Source organism: Primulina huaijiensis, chromosome 8 (assembly GCF_012295235.1).
Source record: "Primulina huaijiensis isolate GDHJ02 chromosome 8, ASM1229523v2, whole genome shotgun sequence".
NCBI classification, from domain to species: domain Eukaryota; kingdom Viridiplantae; phylum Streptophyta; class Magnoliopsida; order Lamiales; family Gesneriaceae; genus Primulina; species Primulina huaijiensis.
Genome location: NC_133313.1, coordinates 1,412,761 through 1,426,613, shown reverse-complemented (window position 1 = coordinate 1,426,613; position 13,853 = coordinate 1,412,761). Strand labels below are relative to the sequence as shown.

Sequence of the window (13,853 nt, the reverse complement as noted above, 5' to 3'; positions counted from 1 at the left end):
AAAATTGAAAAATTGTAAGACGAAATGAGTGCTGTGTTTTCAGCCAAAACAGAAGATCTAAATCCGTTTCTCATCTCTTACAAAAGCTTATTTAACTTATTATTTTATCTTCTTCTCCAAATCCATCCAAAATATATTGGCCATCACCTTTAGCAAAACATATTATATAAGAATCAAAATTTTGTGTCCAAGTCATCTTTCAACTACTGATTGAGATATATAAATAAAATCAAGTATGATTTTCTAATTAATAATTCATTCTTAAATTTTATAATTGTAGTATTCTACTATTTTTTCTTAGGCATGATATACCTTTTTAAAAAATTGTTTATGTTGTTATCTTTTTAATAAAAAAATAATAGGTTTAGTATCTATTAATTTTCACCCATATTGTTTAATTTTATGTTTGAAAATCAAATTTATTTTTTATAAGAGACACACATAAAACTAATTCAATAAGCCCTGAGTTAAAATACTAATGAGCGAGGTTGGAATGTCTCCATCTTACCATTATAGATTCCAATATTGAAGCAAGATAGCTTTGGCAGCCAAAAGATGAACTACACAATTTTCCGTTCTTCACATATGATGAAGAGAAAGAAGATTGTTGACTCAAGAAATGATCGTATTTCCAACGCCAATAATCCATGTGGACCAAGTTCACCTTTAGGGTTGTGCATTGCGCGAACAACTTCAAAAGAATCCGAGAAGATGCAAACATTGGATAAGCTAAGTGTCAAGAAAAAATCCATACGACAACGAATTGCAACTGACTTGGTATTTTTAACCTAACTTGTATGCCGAATAAAGCAAGCTTGCGCACCTCGAACAAGGCCATGTGTATCTCTCACCACTACCCTAATACTGAACTGGTTCTGGATATTGTCAAATCCAGCATCAACATCCAGGTGGCTTCCAAGTTTGATTCGATGACATTGATTGCACACACCAAACTATGTTGGTCCAATTAAGGTTTTGGTGATTTTTTTTTTTTTTTTACAAAAAATCTATTGATTTAACGAGAATATTTAAAAGAGCCTAGCCGAATTGAATTCATAAGAGAAACTCAATATTCATGTGTAAATAATTTCCCAAGCCAAACTGACGTTAAAGCATAACTGATCTTCAAGTGTAATTGGTCATTGGAAGTCAATCGATGATATCAGAAGGTGACTGTTTCACTAAGTCAGTTGATTGTTCTATCAGACTGAATCATTCAGGCGTATTAGACAAACATTTTCTTAAGTCTTTTCAGAAAACTCTGTTTAAGGATCAGAGCCTAGCTGATGATATTAGATAAATATCCTATGTACCATAACAGCTTTTTGATGCGTTAAAATATCAGAGTCCGTTGTTATTAAAACAAACTACTAAAGCCGTAATCAACAATTAATTCTGTCACGCCCCGAGCTCGGGCTCGCGCTTGCGTGACTGCACAATGGGCCCCTATAGCAACTACTTCGTATTCGTCCTCGCTTTACGAAAATGATTAACCCAAGTTGCTATAGAAGTCCATTGTAAGCCATTATAAACTCATTTTAAATCTTTGATTTTTCAGATGTGAGACAAGGGTATCACAAATTCAAAATTTACAAAGAAACACCTACAAAATCCGTTGTTATTAAAACAAACATGAGTGCCAAAGAACTCTTATTTCTGTACTTTCATAACATATTAAAAATCATTTTACTAAAAATAACAATTTAATTAAGACAAAACATAAATGATTAAAAAAAATAGATGTTAAAATTTATTACTTGACTCACTGTATGAAATGTCAGGTTTATTTTTATTATTTTTTTTATGGTCTGGTTTGAATTTATTTGTATTTGTGCTCTAATTGCATTCATCGCCACACACAATTTAAGAAATTTCGCCGTGGTCGGTCCCAAGCCCAAGTAAAGGAGGGGGGAACTTTGGAAATTTTCATGCATGCACCCCCCTTTAACTATTTTTCTATTGCTAGAATGTTCCCCAGAAGGGAGGAGGGAGGTGTTTCAAGTTCCGACTGCTACATCTAGGCAAGGACTGCTACATCTCCATAGAGACTCAGTTGTAATGTCAAATATGCAAGGGTTCAATTGCGAGGACCACTACATCTCCTTAGGAACTCAAATGTAGTAGGAAAAAAACATTTATATACTTCGCATTATTTATGCATCGCTAGTAAACAAAGGTTTTATGAAGATCTGGATGAGGCGGTACAAGGAATTCAACTGAGTAAAACTTAGAAAAAAATGTAGTAGCCAAGAAAGCAGCGCAATAAACTATAAATAAAGCTTTCGAAGACTTTTATCGACAACATGATACAATATAAGGGAAAACAAGATCTACAGAATAACTAAATCAACAGGGTGGAAAACAAGGGATCTCAATCAAATAAGATGTATCAAAGATGAGTCAAATAGGGTGTTTGTGAATTACTAGGAAATAAAAGAGCGACAGAAGAGGTATTTTCATCACCTTCATAATGAAGGTCAAGATAATCATCCTCATAGGAAAATTAAGAAAATGTGTTTTTTATCAAAGAATTCAAACTTCAATCGAAAAATATTGAAGATGGACCAATTAATCTACTAAGTCCATGACAACAACTTGAACTGAGGGGGCTACAAAAATCGAAACATCCACCACTTGGTATAGATAGATATGTAAGTGTCCAGCCATCTGGGTTGCACCTACTTATTTACAAAGCCAGTTTATTTTATATATGTGCGTGTGTATAAAATTTACATACTAAAAGAAAATTCATATATAAAAGCAAACACATGAATAAAGATTAGAGTCGCGGAGATGAGAATACTTAGGTAAATGAGCGGACATACAATAATGGATAGACTAATAAACAAGTATATTAGAGAAAAAGTTGGAAATGTACCTATCGAAGAAAAATTGAGGGAGACACACATGAGATAGTATTAACACATACAAAAATGACCGATAGAGGCCCTAGTTAGGAGATGTGAACAATGAATAATACCCATATTAATATGTGAAGAAGGAGACTAAAAAAGACTTGGATAAAAATGATTAAACATGATATGTATTATCTAAATATAAATGAGAATGTACCAAGAGATAGTCGATAATTACGTTGGAGGATCCATATAGTCAATAATTATGTAGGAGGATCTATATAATCGACAACTACTTAGCGGGATAAAAACTTGTGTGTGTTGTTAAAATATTTTAAAACCCAATGTTTTAAAAATCGAGCACGTGTTGTTCCTTTTATGAGGGATTTATTACTTACATTTTATTTTTAAAATACAATATGTTAAAAGGTCATTAATTTATATAAGAAGTTATACAAGGATGCATGTATGTTATTACTTATTTGTTCGTCTTTGGGATTCACATCTTATGCAGATACACAAGGAAACTTGTTTCCTCTTTCACTCGGTGCTTCTTGGAGTAGATGAAAAAGAAATTTTGTTTTTCTTAAAAAAAATCTAAACTATATATACTTAGTTCGAAAGTACTATTTTCACTTATTGATTTTTAACAAGTAAAAAAGTTAAAATTGAAAAAAAAAAAAAAAAAAAANGTTCGAAATTTTTTGAATGATAGCTGGACCCCAAACCATAAATTATGATGAGTTAAAAGATCTTAATAAATTTTGGATTTCTTTTAGATAAAGAAAAACAATGATTCATACATTCGATAGATTTCGGCTATAATTAAAGACATCTTTACCACTATAAATACCAATTTATCAAATCTACAGTTGTATTAGCCTTGTATTCAATACTATTAGCCCACATATTTTTCATATTTTCTTTTATTTTATCTGAATTGAGTGTCGGAGAAATTCGTCGGAAAATTCTCTCATCTTTTTGTTTGTGTTTATTTTAGAGCTATTTGACCGGAAGGTCAAACAATCGGGGATCACGCAAAAGGGAGCTCAACCTCATTAAAAAAAAACCTTAAATTAAATTTAGAATTGTTAATAGTGAATTTATATATTTTTGTTTGAATGTTTTATTTCCCATGGTCGTATTTTTGTATTATTCTGCATGCCACCATCGCCACAAATCAAGAAAGAAAAAGGTAAAAGTGACAATGATTATATATGAAATTTACACAGATAATATACATAGTAAAAAATACATTTTGTCGGAAAGGCCGGATTTATCTTTTAGCACTTTTGTGCATATTCTGGAGTATTGGGAATCATAAAACCTGTTTAACCATCGTTAATTATTTGATATTTGTGTTTGAATTTGATTGGATTTAAAGTAATTAAGAAATGGATTAAAAAAACAATAACAATTAAGATTAAGCCCCGTACTTAAATATAACATATAGGACCAAAGTTTTTATATAAAACTTTTTAACAAAAAGGTATTCATTAATCACAATGATTAGTGGATTCTAATTTAAGCTCACAAGATATATTATGAATTTTATTTAATGATTAAATAGACTTATGTGGCAATATACGAAAGAATATAATATATCTAAAAAAATTATCAAGTTTATGAGCCGCATTTTTGTCCCTACAAGGCTACAATTTAGAGGTTTTCTTAGCTCGGTCCTTGTTGTTTTACCTATCAAAATGATGTTTATAATAATCAAGTTTGGTTCGATTTTAGATAAAAATTCAAAGCACATCATATTTGATAGGTTTTATAGAATCTAAAACCAAACCAAACCAAAAATATTTTTTATCACCAAACCAAACCTTGGATTTTGGTTTGGTCAGGTTTTGATGACTAATTTTAATTTTTGAGTTTTACAATGAATTAGTGCACGAGATATTGCAAATTGGAAAAAATAACAATTGAGATTTGATAGAAGTTGAGTGATAATTTATTTGACTGTGGAATAAAATAATTATAAATAAAAATCATACATTAAAATACTTATGCATGTTAGAATTTTTTTATAAAAAACCCAAAATTTTAGTGTTGTAATTATGTTTATTTGACTTAAAATTTACAATAAATAAATCTTCAATGTACGTAGTTGGACAGTTACAAAGCTCATTAATAATAGAATATAAATAAAAAACAAATAAATTATTTTTATATCAAAGAAAAATGACACTACATGAACATACATTATCACATAATTTTTTATATTCATGTAATCGATTTGGATCGCTTTAATTTTTTTTTTTGAGTATGTCTCTTATACGACGGTCTCACAAATTTATATACACGGTATGAGTCGATCTGATCCATAATTACTATTAAAAATAATAATTTTGACATAAAAAATAATAGTTTTTCATGAATTAGTTTAGACTGGAGATCCATATCACTAAATTGACTCGTGAGACAGTTTCACATAAATTTTTTGGTATTTTTTTTAATCTATAACTTGAATCAAACCAATTTTTACAGTTTGATTGATTTTAAAATAAATCCAAACCATAATTTTCTGAAAAACGAACCAAACTATGTCTAAAATTCGACCTTCCATGAGGCTATCTCTAATACTCCACGTTGGTACATCTGAATTCTAAAACATGGTCCGACTATTACAAAACAAGAAAGGAGAGGGAATAGATTCTTGGCAAGTTGTTTGATAAATACAAAAGTGCATCAAATATTATATGTTGGTTTTAAGTATATGCAACATTGCATGACAAATTAAAGCAAGAAAATCCAACTTGAAAGGAAGATTACTTTTAGATACAGAGAAACAAGGGCTAACAGATGGAGGGTTGCATGAACTCGCTGAAATAATCCAAGTAAATCCAAACTAGTTAGGAAGAGTTTAGGATACAAGTTTAGGTGATATAAAACTTACCACTCGCCTCTGCACTTCTTGATGCTGCGGAAGGGGGAACACGTTGGAACATAGGAGAAGCTAATACGTGTATCTAGAATCATGAGTCAATGTTCCTTTCACTGGCAAAACATAAACAAATCAATTTGAATACCATCAACTCACATAAGATTGTTGTTGCTGCTCTCTATCCTTTCCTCGCCTTCTGTCTCTTTCTTGTCCTCATGCTTCTCATCCTCATTGTAGTCATCTTTGTTCTCATCTTCGATTGTATTCTGCTATATGTTATCGCATTTAAACAAAACAACAAGGCCCCGATTAGGCAACAATTGCATAATAAAACAAATTTAGGATTTAGGCTATCATAACGAAACGTAATTACAATCATATTACCAAATAAAAGGCATAATATTGAAAAGAAAAAAAATACTCTTACATATATTACAATAATAAAAATGCTAACCTATTAAAACAATGAATTCGACACATGTTGAACATACAAATCCACTACATTAAGGGAACAGAGCATAAACATCAGTATAATCATAAATACAAAATATAAAGAGGGGTCATACTTTTTTGAATGAAGCAAAAGCAAAAATTCATTGTAACATGTGCAACATACAAACAACAAATATACATTGTAATAAGATGATAGTTATGCATTGGATATTCGTAGAAACTTACCTTAGTACTTATGAAATGATGTATGCCGCCGTTCAAGTCTTTCATTTCAATGTCCTTGTCATTTATGTGGAACTCGTATAATTTTGGCGTACTTAACGATCCCAAAGTGAAAGTTTTCATCAAAGGGCAATCAACTATTTGAACATTGGCAAGTGATGGTAACTCAAATGCGTGCTTCCATTGGCAAAAACTTCTCAACTTACAATTGCTTTCAATATCCAAATATTCCAGATTAGGAAAGACAGAATTAATAGTTACATGTGTCTCATCCTCGATCACGTCAATCATCTCTTTGCAATAGTTTATATCTAGGGTATTGAGATTAACAAGAGCTTTTGCTATCGCATATGATATTAAATTTCTGATGCCATCAACTCTATATATAAACAAGCTCTCAAGATTATGAAAGAAACTGATTGGGATACGGCGACACCACATATTGCTTATTTTACCGGGCATGTTCCATAGATTAAGTGTCTTTAGGCCAATAATTTCAACCTGCAAGAGATAAAAAAATTAAATAAGATTTCATCGATGGCTCAAAATGAAATCATTTTAATGTAAATGTAGAATCCAAATAGACTATAAGTAATCAAAACTGTAAAAATATAACCACTTCCCATTTTGCTAGCTAACACTAAATTACAAATAGCACAACGATAACAATATCAACAGTTTATTTGCTGATTGTATATCTAACATACATATAAATATATCACTTTCATTTGTGAATTTTATTATTTGTCGTTGTTCATTTATTTAATTTAATTTAAGTTAGCAAACAAATAAAGGTTTTTTTTTCCAATTCATTGTCCATCTTAAATGAATTTGGACATTAATACACATTCCTCTTTCTTTCCTAACTTTTATGCCAAAAAAAATTATTTAATTAAATTTTCTTGTTAATTTAAATTAGCAAATTAAATTAATATATTTTTTTAGGAGTTTTTTGTAATTCATTGTCCATCTTAAATGGATTTGGACATTAATACACATTCCTATTTCTTTTTTAAATTTTAGGCCAGAAAAATTATTTATTTACATTTCTTAGTAAAATCTAACATCTAACATACATATAAATATATCACTTCTAATGGTGAATGTTTTAATATACCCTTATTCATTTAATTTAGCAAATTAAATCAATAAATTTTTAATGGATTCTTTTATAATTTATTGTCTATCTTAAATGCCTTTGGATATTAATGCATGTTGAATTTATCAATTTACCCATGATTTTTTTTTGTTGCTGCTAAAATTTGTTACTAAAATTAGTGTATTTCTTCATAATTGCTAATGAATATTTCATATTTATATCTTATATTTTCTTTTATTTTACATATAAATAAGTCACTTTTATAACAAATTGATTTTAAAATANATGCGATTTTTGTTACTACTTAGAACACGTGTTTAAGCCAGCAGCTTGTTAATGTACTTTCTTCAAGGTAAGCAAAAATGTAGACTCCATATCATCCAAATGATCAGTAATTTATGGGTAAAATTATAGTTTTGATACTGTACATTTGTTTGCAATGGCCCAACCATTTGTGAAATTATCCGCTTTGGTCCGTGATCTCACGGTTTTAAAACACGTCACAAGAGGTTGCTACACGCTCATTTAGATGTCCAGTATCTCTCCCGTGATTTGGCAATGTGGGATTTCGCCTATGGTCAACTTGAACCCGACCTGATTATTTTTTCGGGCCAGATTTCAGGTTCAACTCGATTTGACACCATATTTGTCATTTCATATACTATTGTGGTTGATTAATTTATTACATATATGGTTAGTGTGTTTTTTTTGTTGTCTAATATTTTGTATACCTATATAGGGTGATTCTGGATGTATAGGGGAAGGATTGAACTACATACAATATTTTTTATAAAGTACAAAGAACAAAAATTGAAGGCACAAATATATTAAAGCAGAATTTTGAATGCAAGAATGTGGAAATATATTAAAGCAGAATTTTGAAATATTCATATTAAGCTAACAACAACCTGTTGCATGCACCTCATATTTTTATTAAACAAGATTAGAAGCAGGGAAAGCAGCTTGGAGAAAGATTTAACATCTAAAGTCAACCAAAATACATTATTATATGTTGGTTTAAGTACGCAACATCGAATGACAAATTAAAGCAAGAAAATCCAACTTGAAAGGAAGATTATTTTTAGATACAAGAAACAAGGGTTTACAGAGCACTTGCTGAAATCAGAGGCTCTTGCTGTCTTATCACGCTTCCTCCTATGATATCACCCAAGTGAATCCAAACTAGCAAAACATAAACAAATCAATTTGAATACCATCACCTCACATACGATTGTTGTTGCTGCTCTCAATGTTTTCCTCGCCTTCTATCTGTTTCTTGTCCTCATGCTTCTCATCCTCATTGTTCTCGTCCTTGTTCTCATCTTCGTTTGCATTCTGCTATATATTATCGCATTTAAGCGAAATGACAAGGCCCCGATCAGGTAGCAGTTTCATAATAAACAAATTTAGGATTAGCCTATCATAATGAAGAGTAATTACGATAATTCAATGAGTAAATCATATTTACCAAATAAAAGGCATGTAATATCGAAAGAAAAAGTATACTCTTAGCATATTACAATAATAAAAATGCTAACCTATCAAAACAATGAATTTGACACATGTTAAATATACAAGTTCAGTACATCATAACCATTAGTATAATTATGAATATGAAGACAAAATATAAAGAGGGGTCATACTTTTTTGACTGAAACAAAAATTCAGTCTAACATATGCAACATATAAACAACAAATATACATTGTAATAAGATGATAGTTATGTAATGGATATTCGTAGAAACTTACCTTAGTACTTTTGAAATGATGTATGCCACCGTTCAAGTCTTTCATTTCGATGTCCTTGCCATTTATCTGGAACCGATGTAATTTTGGCGTACTTAACGATCCCAAAGTGAAAATTTTCATCAGGGGGCAATCAGTTATTTGAATTTCGACAAGTGATGGCAACTCAAATGCGTGCTTCCATTGGCAAAAACTTCTCAACTTACAATTGTCTTCAATATACAAATATTCCAGATTAGGAAAGACAGAGTTAACAGTTACATGTGTCTCATCCTCAATCACGTCAATCATCTCTTTGCAATGGTATATATGTAGTGTATTGAGATTAACAAGAGCTTTTGCTATTGAAGATGATATTAAGTTTCTGATGCCATCAACTTTAAATATAAACAAGTCCTCAAGATTATGAAAGAAACTGTTTGGGATGTGGCGACACCACATATTGCTTATTTTATCGGGCATGTTCCATATATCAAGTGTCTTTAGGCCAATAATTTCAACCTGTAAAAGATAGACAAATTATATAATATTTCATCGATTGCTCAAAATGAAATCATTTTAATGTAAATGTAGAATCCAAATAGACTATAAGTAATCAAAACTGTATAAAAACATAATCACTTCCCATTTTGCTAGCTAACACTAAATTACAAATAGCACAACAATAAAATATCAACAATTTATTTGTTGATGCAACAAAACATTAAAAAAAATCTCAAAGAAATTCTATTTTAGCAATTTCCATGATTATAAAATAAAAAAACAAAAACCAGTATATGAATCTTATACATATTCCTTATACTATTCAAACCCAATAACGATGAAATATTTGTTTCTCGATCTGTATATTAATTAGCATCTGGACACATATGACGTTATATTATTTAAAATACGAAGAAAAGACGTACCTTTTTATTGCAAAAGAAATGAAGAGAATTCTGGTCGTGGGTGGCTTCTGAATCTATTGGCACAAAACTATTCAGCCTCGGCAAATTTTCAATCGTCAACATTTTCAGCTTTGGAAACTTGATGCTTTCAACACCTCTGTAGAATGTTGTCAGGCATGGCAGATCACCTAGTGCCAATTCATACAATTCTTGGAATATGATATGGCGATTTCCATCATCCCTAAATATTTCTTCTATAGTGTCACGATTACGAACGAGGAGCCTCTCAATCATTCCGGTTGGGCATTGGTCGATTTGGGTTCGGAGCTTTGGGCAGTCTTCGATTTCTAGTTCTATCAACTGGGGGAATTTTATGGTTTCAACTCCTTGGGTGAAAGCTAAAAGGTTTGGCAGATAGAACAGTCGCAGTGTATTCAAATTTGGGAACTCAATAATAGAAGCCTCTGTGTTGCTTTCCATTTCATTCCACAACACTTGTTCAATCGTGTCACAGAAAGAAATTTCAAGGCTTAGTAGTTGTACAAGACTCCTTGCTGTTGCCATTGAGAAGAGATATCGTAGATTGGGACAATGGCGAATGTATATGAGCTTGAGGTTGACCAGTGAAACATTCTGATTTGGACTCTTCCACAAATATCCCAACTTGAGAAGATCTTCAACAACTACATATTCTAGATTTTGGAAGGAATTGGATCCCTCTGGAATTGTACCATCAATTATCTCTTCCAACTCTCCGAGTTCTCTCAGCTCCAGGTGCTCCAACATGGGGAATTTCCAATCGCTTGCATTCATCAATTTCTCCACCGTTGAACAATTTTTAAATACGAGCTCCCTCAAGCTTTCGATCTCACCTAGATTAAAATCGTTTGAACCATCTCCAATTAATTCTAGCGACTGGGTGTTCTTTCCTAGTCCTCGAATCCAATTTCCAACTGTCACGTCTCTCGGTAAATGGAGTGCGATTCTTCTCTCATGCTTCTTAACTGCTTTGAAAGCATCAAATAAATATCGGTCCTCATAAGCACGTATTCGATATCTTCTTATTTGCTTTGAAAGCAATATCTCTTGGGCGAGCAAGTTGGGATCAAATATATCAATCTCCAAGCAAGTCAAATTGCTGAGAGACTCAAGTTCTGAAAGACTAGCATTCCTTTCTTCGCTTACATTTCCCTTTGCTTCCCATTTGTTAAAGCAACCAACTATCTTCAATTCTTCCAACCCAACCAAGCTTGATATGACACCAGCTACTATTCTTTTGAGTTTCTCGCAATCCCTCAATTCTAATAATTTTAGAAATTTCAATTCCCCAACATTTGCTGGTAACTCTTCAATTTCGTCACAGCGCCAGACGCGAAGAATTTCCAAACTTGCTAACACTCCAACAATTGATATGTCTTTCACCTCGCAATTTTCCAAGTGCAACTTTCTAAGTTTTTTTAGGAATTCCAGAGAGGATGGAAGTGATTGAAAATTTTGATTTGAAAAATACAAGACCGTCAGCTCCTCCATTCCTTTAAGACAAATAACATGGACATCAAATCCTTCAGGAAATTCTGAATAAGTGGAATTCAGAATCATCAAGAGACGAAGATTTGAAAAATCCAACCCAACTGGAAAATTGGCATTGGCAATATTTGAAATTTCCACCGACATCCAATTGCAATTGCGAGATGAATCCATCGAGCACACATTCAAAAACCCTTTCTTTTCTTTTGAACCAATGAAAATAGCCACATCACGAACAACATCATGCATTTTTACCTCTTCTTCATTTCTACCAGTCATCAATAAAAAACGACTTCTAAGCCTCTCCAATAAATGATATGTTCTGTTTCTTCCATCTTCAATATTGTTGATTCCCTCAAACGTGCCTAACCCAAAGCTGAGCAAAGCCAAGTCCTCAATCCGGATGTCATCATCTTCGGGAAACAAGCAACATAGCAGGAAAAGGGACTTCTCACTTTCAGTTTCCAAGAAATCGTAACTCAGTTTCAGAGGCATATAAACATTTTCAAGAACTTGCGGGAAATTCGTTGGGTTTGCACCTCTCAGTTGTAAAAGTGCATCTTTCCAGGTCTTTATACTTCTATTTTTCAGAGCTTTACCAACAGTTGCAAGCGCAATTGGCAAACCTTTGCATTCTGCTACGACTTCTTCTGCTATGGGACGCAAATATAAATCATCCACGGAATCACCAGATTTCTCTCTAAAAAGTGTCCAAGCTTCTTTTTTGTCTAAGACTTGTACTTCAATAACTTTATCGGCTTCCATTTCTTCACATACATCTTTGAGCCGAGATGTCAAAATAATTTTGCATCCTCCGTAAGGAACTCCTATATCCTCCGGCTCAAAGCTTTTCCAAACATCATCAAATATTATGAGTTTCTTCTTCGAATCCATTAGCCTGGTGCGCAATTTATGTGCTCTACCATCCAAAGTCTTCTCGCTCAAACCCAAACGTAATATTTCTGCAATTTGATTCTGAATTTTAGTCTTGTCAGTTTGTTGACTGACAACTACAGTCACAACCTCATCAAATTCTTTTCTCACCCTATCCTCAATTCTTCGCACCATAGTTGTCTTCCCAACACCTCCCGCGCCGCAAATCGCTATCATGCGGACGTTGCCATCTTTCAAAGACTTGATGATGTCTTCCTCCATGCTTTTTCTCGATTGAAACTCCAAAGTTGGTGCATGAGAGATAGATACCATTGATGCCGGAGGGGCTGGATCAGTAATCCTAATCGAATTTCCTTCTTTTCGTAGTTTTGCGATGCCTTCTGCTGTTTCTTTGGCACTCTTTCCCGCCGAGTACCGCGGGATTATATTCCAGCGCTTAAGAACATCGCAGCCTTGCAAAATCCTCGTCGCCTCCTCAAGCTTCTGAGTGCCTTCATTTGACCAGTTTTCGACCTCAGTCGTAGCACTCTCGGCACGAAGCCGAGCCTCTTCAATCTTTCCCTCCACATTGCGCCTTTCCCTTTCCAAACAACCAATTTCATCCCTCAGGCCTTGAACATTTCCGCCGAAGCACCACCAATAATTGATATGGAGCTTGACGGGAGGTCAAATGACCTCAGTAACTATGAATTTGCCAACATCTTTTACATATTTAAGCGGATTTAACCAACAGTCTGCCATTAGAAAACAAGCGAATGGAGATGGAAAATCCAACGTGGATATGCTCCCCTATGTTATCTGAAACAGAGAAAGATGGAATGAGATTAAAGAAGAAATGGGATTTCGATGTAGAATAGTGGAGTTAGATCTGAGAATGAAATTACAAAGAAGAAATAATGCGGTTGACTTAGAACTCTTCACAATGGTACCATATGCCAGCCCCAAATGACCTACCTCTTCTCATTGCTTTCATTTAGATACATTTATTCAAAAATTTGCCGACAAAATTACAACTTTTTTGGCAGCATTTGACCTGATAATGAAATTAATCAAATTTATAATTTATAATTTATTTTTTTGAAAACTGGTATGCATTAGCTTCTCAAGATCGGTCCGAATTTACAACAGATTCCATGTAAAGAGAATTTTTATTTGAGGACCCTGCAACAAAATATTGACTAATTTTCCTCAACAATTGCACATGAAAGCATTTTTCTCTCACTTTTCTTCCACTTAAACAGAAAAGGCGATGAGATTAGAGACGGGGTTGACTTGCACTC

The 13,853-nt window shown here is 32.7% G+C and overlaps 1 protein-coding gene across 12 annotated transcripts in view; it reads right to left on the bottom strand.

Moving 5' to 3' along the window:
- Positions 1–5,732: 5,732 nt before the first annotated feature.
- The window catches only part of LOC140982470 (probable disease resistance protein At4g27220), a 51,037-nt gene continuing 42,916 nt past the window's right edge, over positions 5,733–13,853 (bottom strand). For 3 of the 12 annotated variants that reach the window (XR_012176283.1, XR_012176285.1, XR_012176284.1), the window contains one exon: positions 9,005–9,057. Coding sequence is in view for 9 of the 12 variants with exons in the window: in XM_073448987.1 (XP_073305088.1) it covers positions 6,280–6,921; positions 10,174–12,885 (3,354 nt within the window). In the remaining 3 variants the exon portion in view is untranslated. Of the gene's footprint in view, positions 6,015–6,264; positions 6,922–8,502; positions 8,858–9,004; positions 9,058–9,268; positions 9,767–10,173; positions 13,518–13,696; positions 13,824–13,853 lie in introns of those variants that run through there. The other 9 variants (XM_073448987.1, XM_073448988.1, XM_073448989.1 and 6 more) reach the window with 9 other exon arrangements.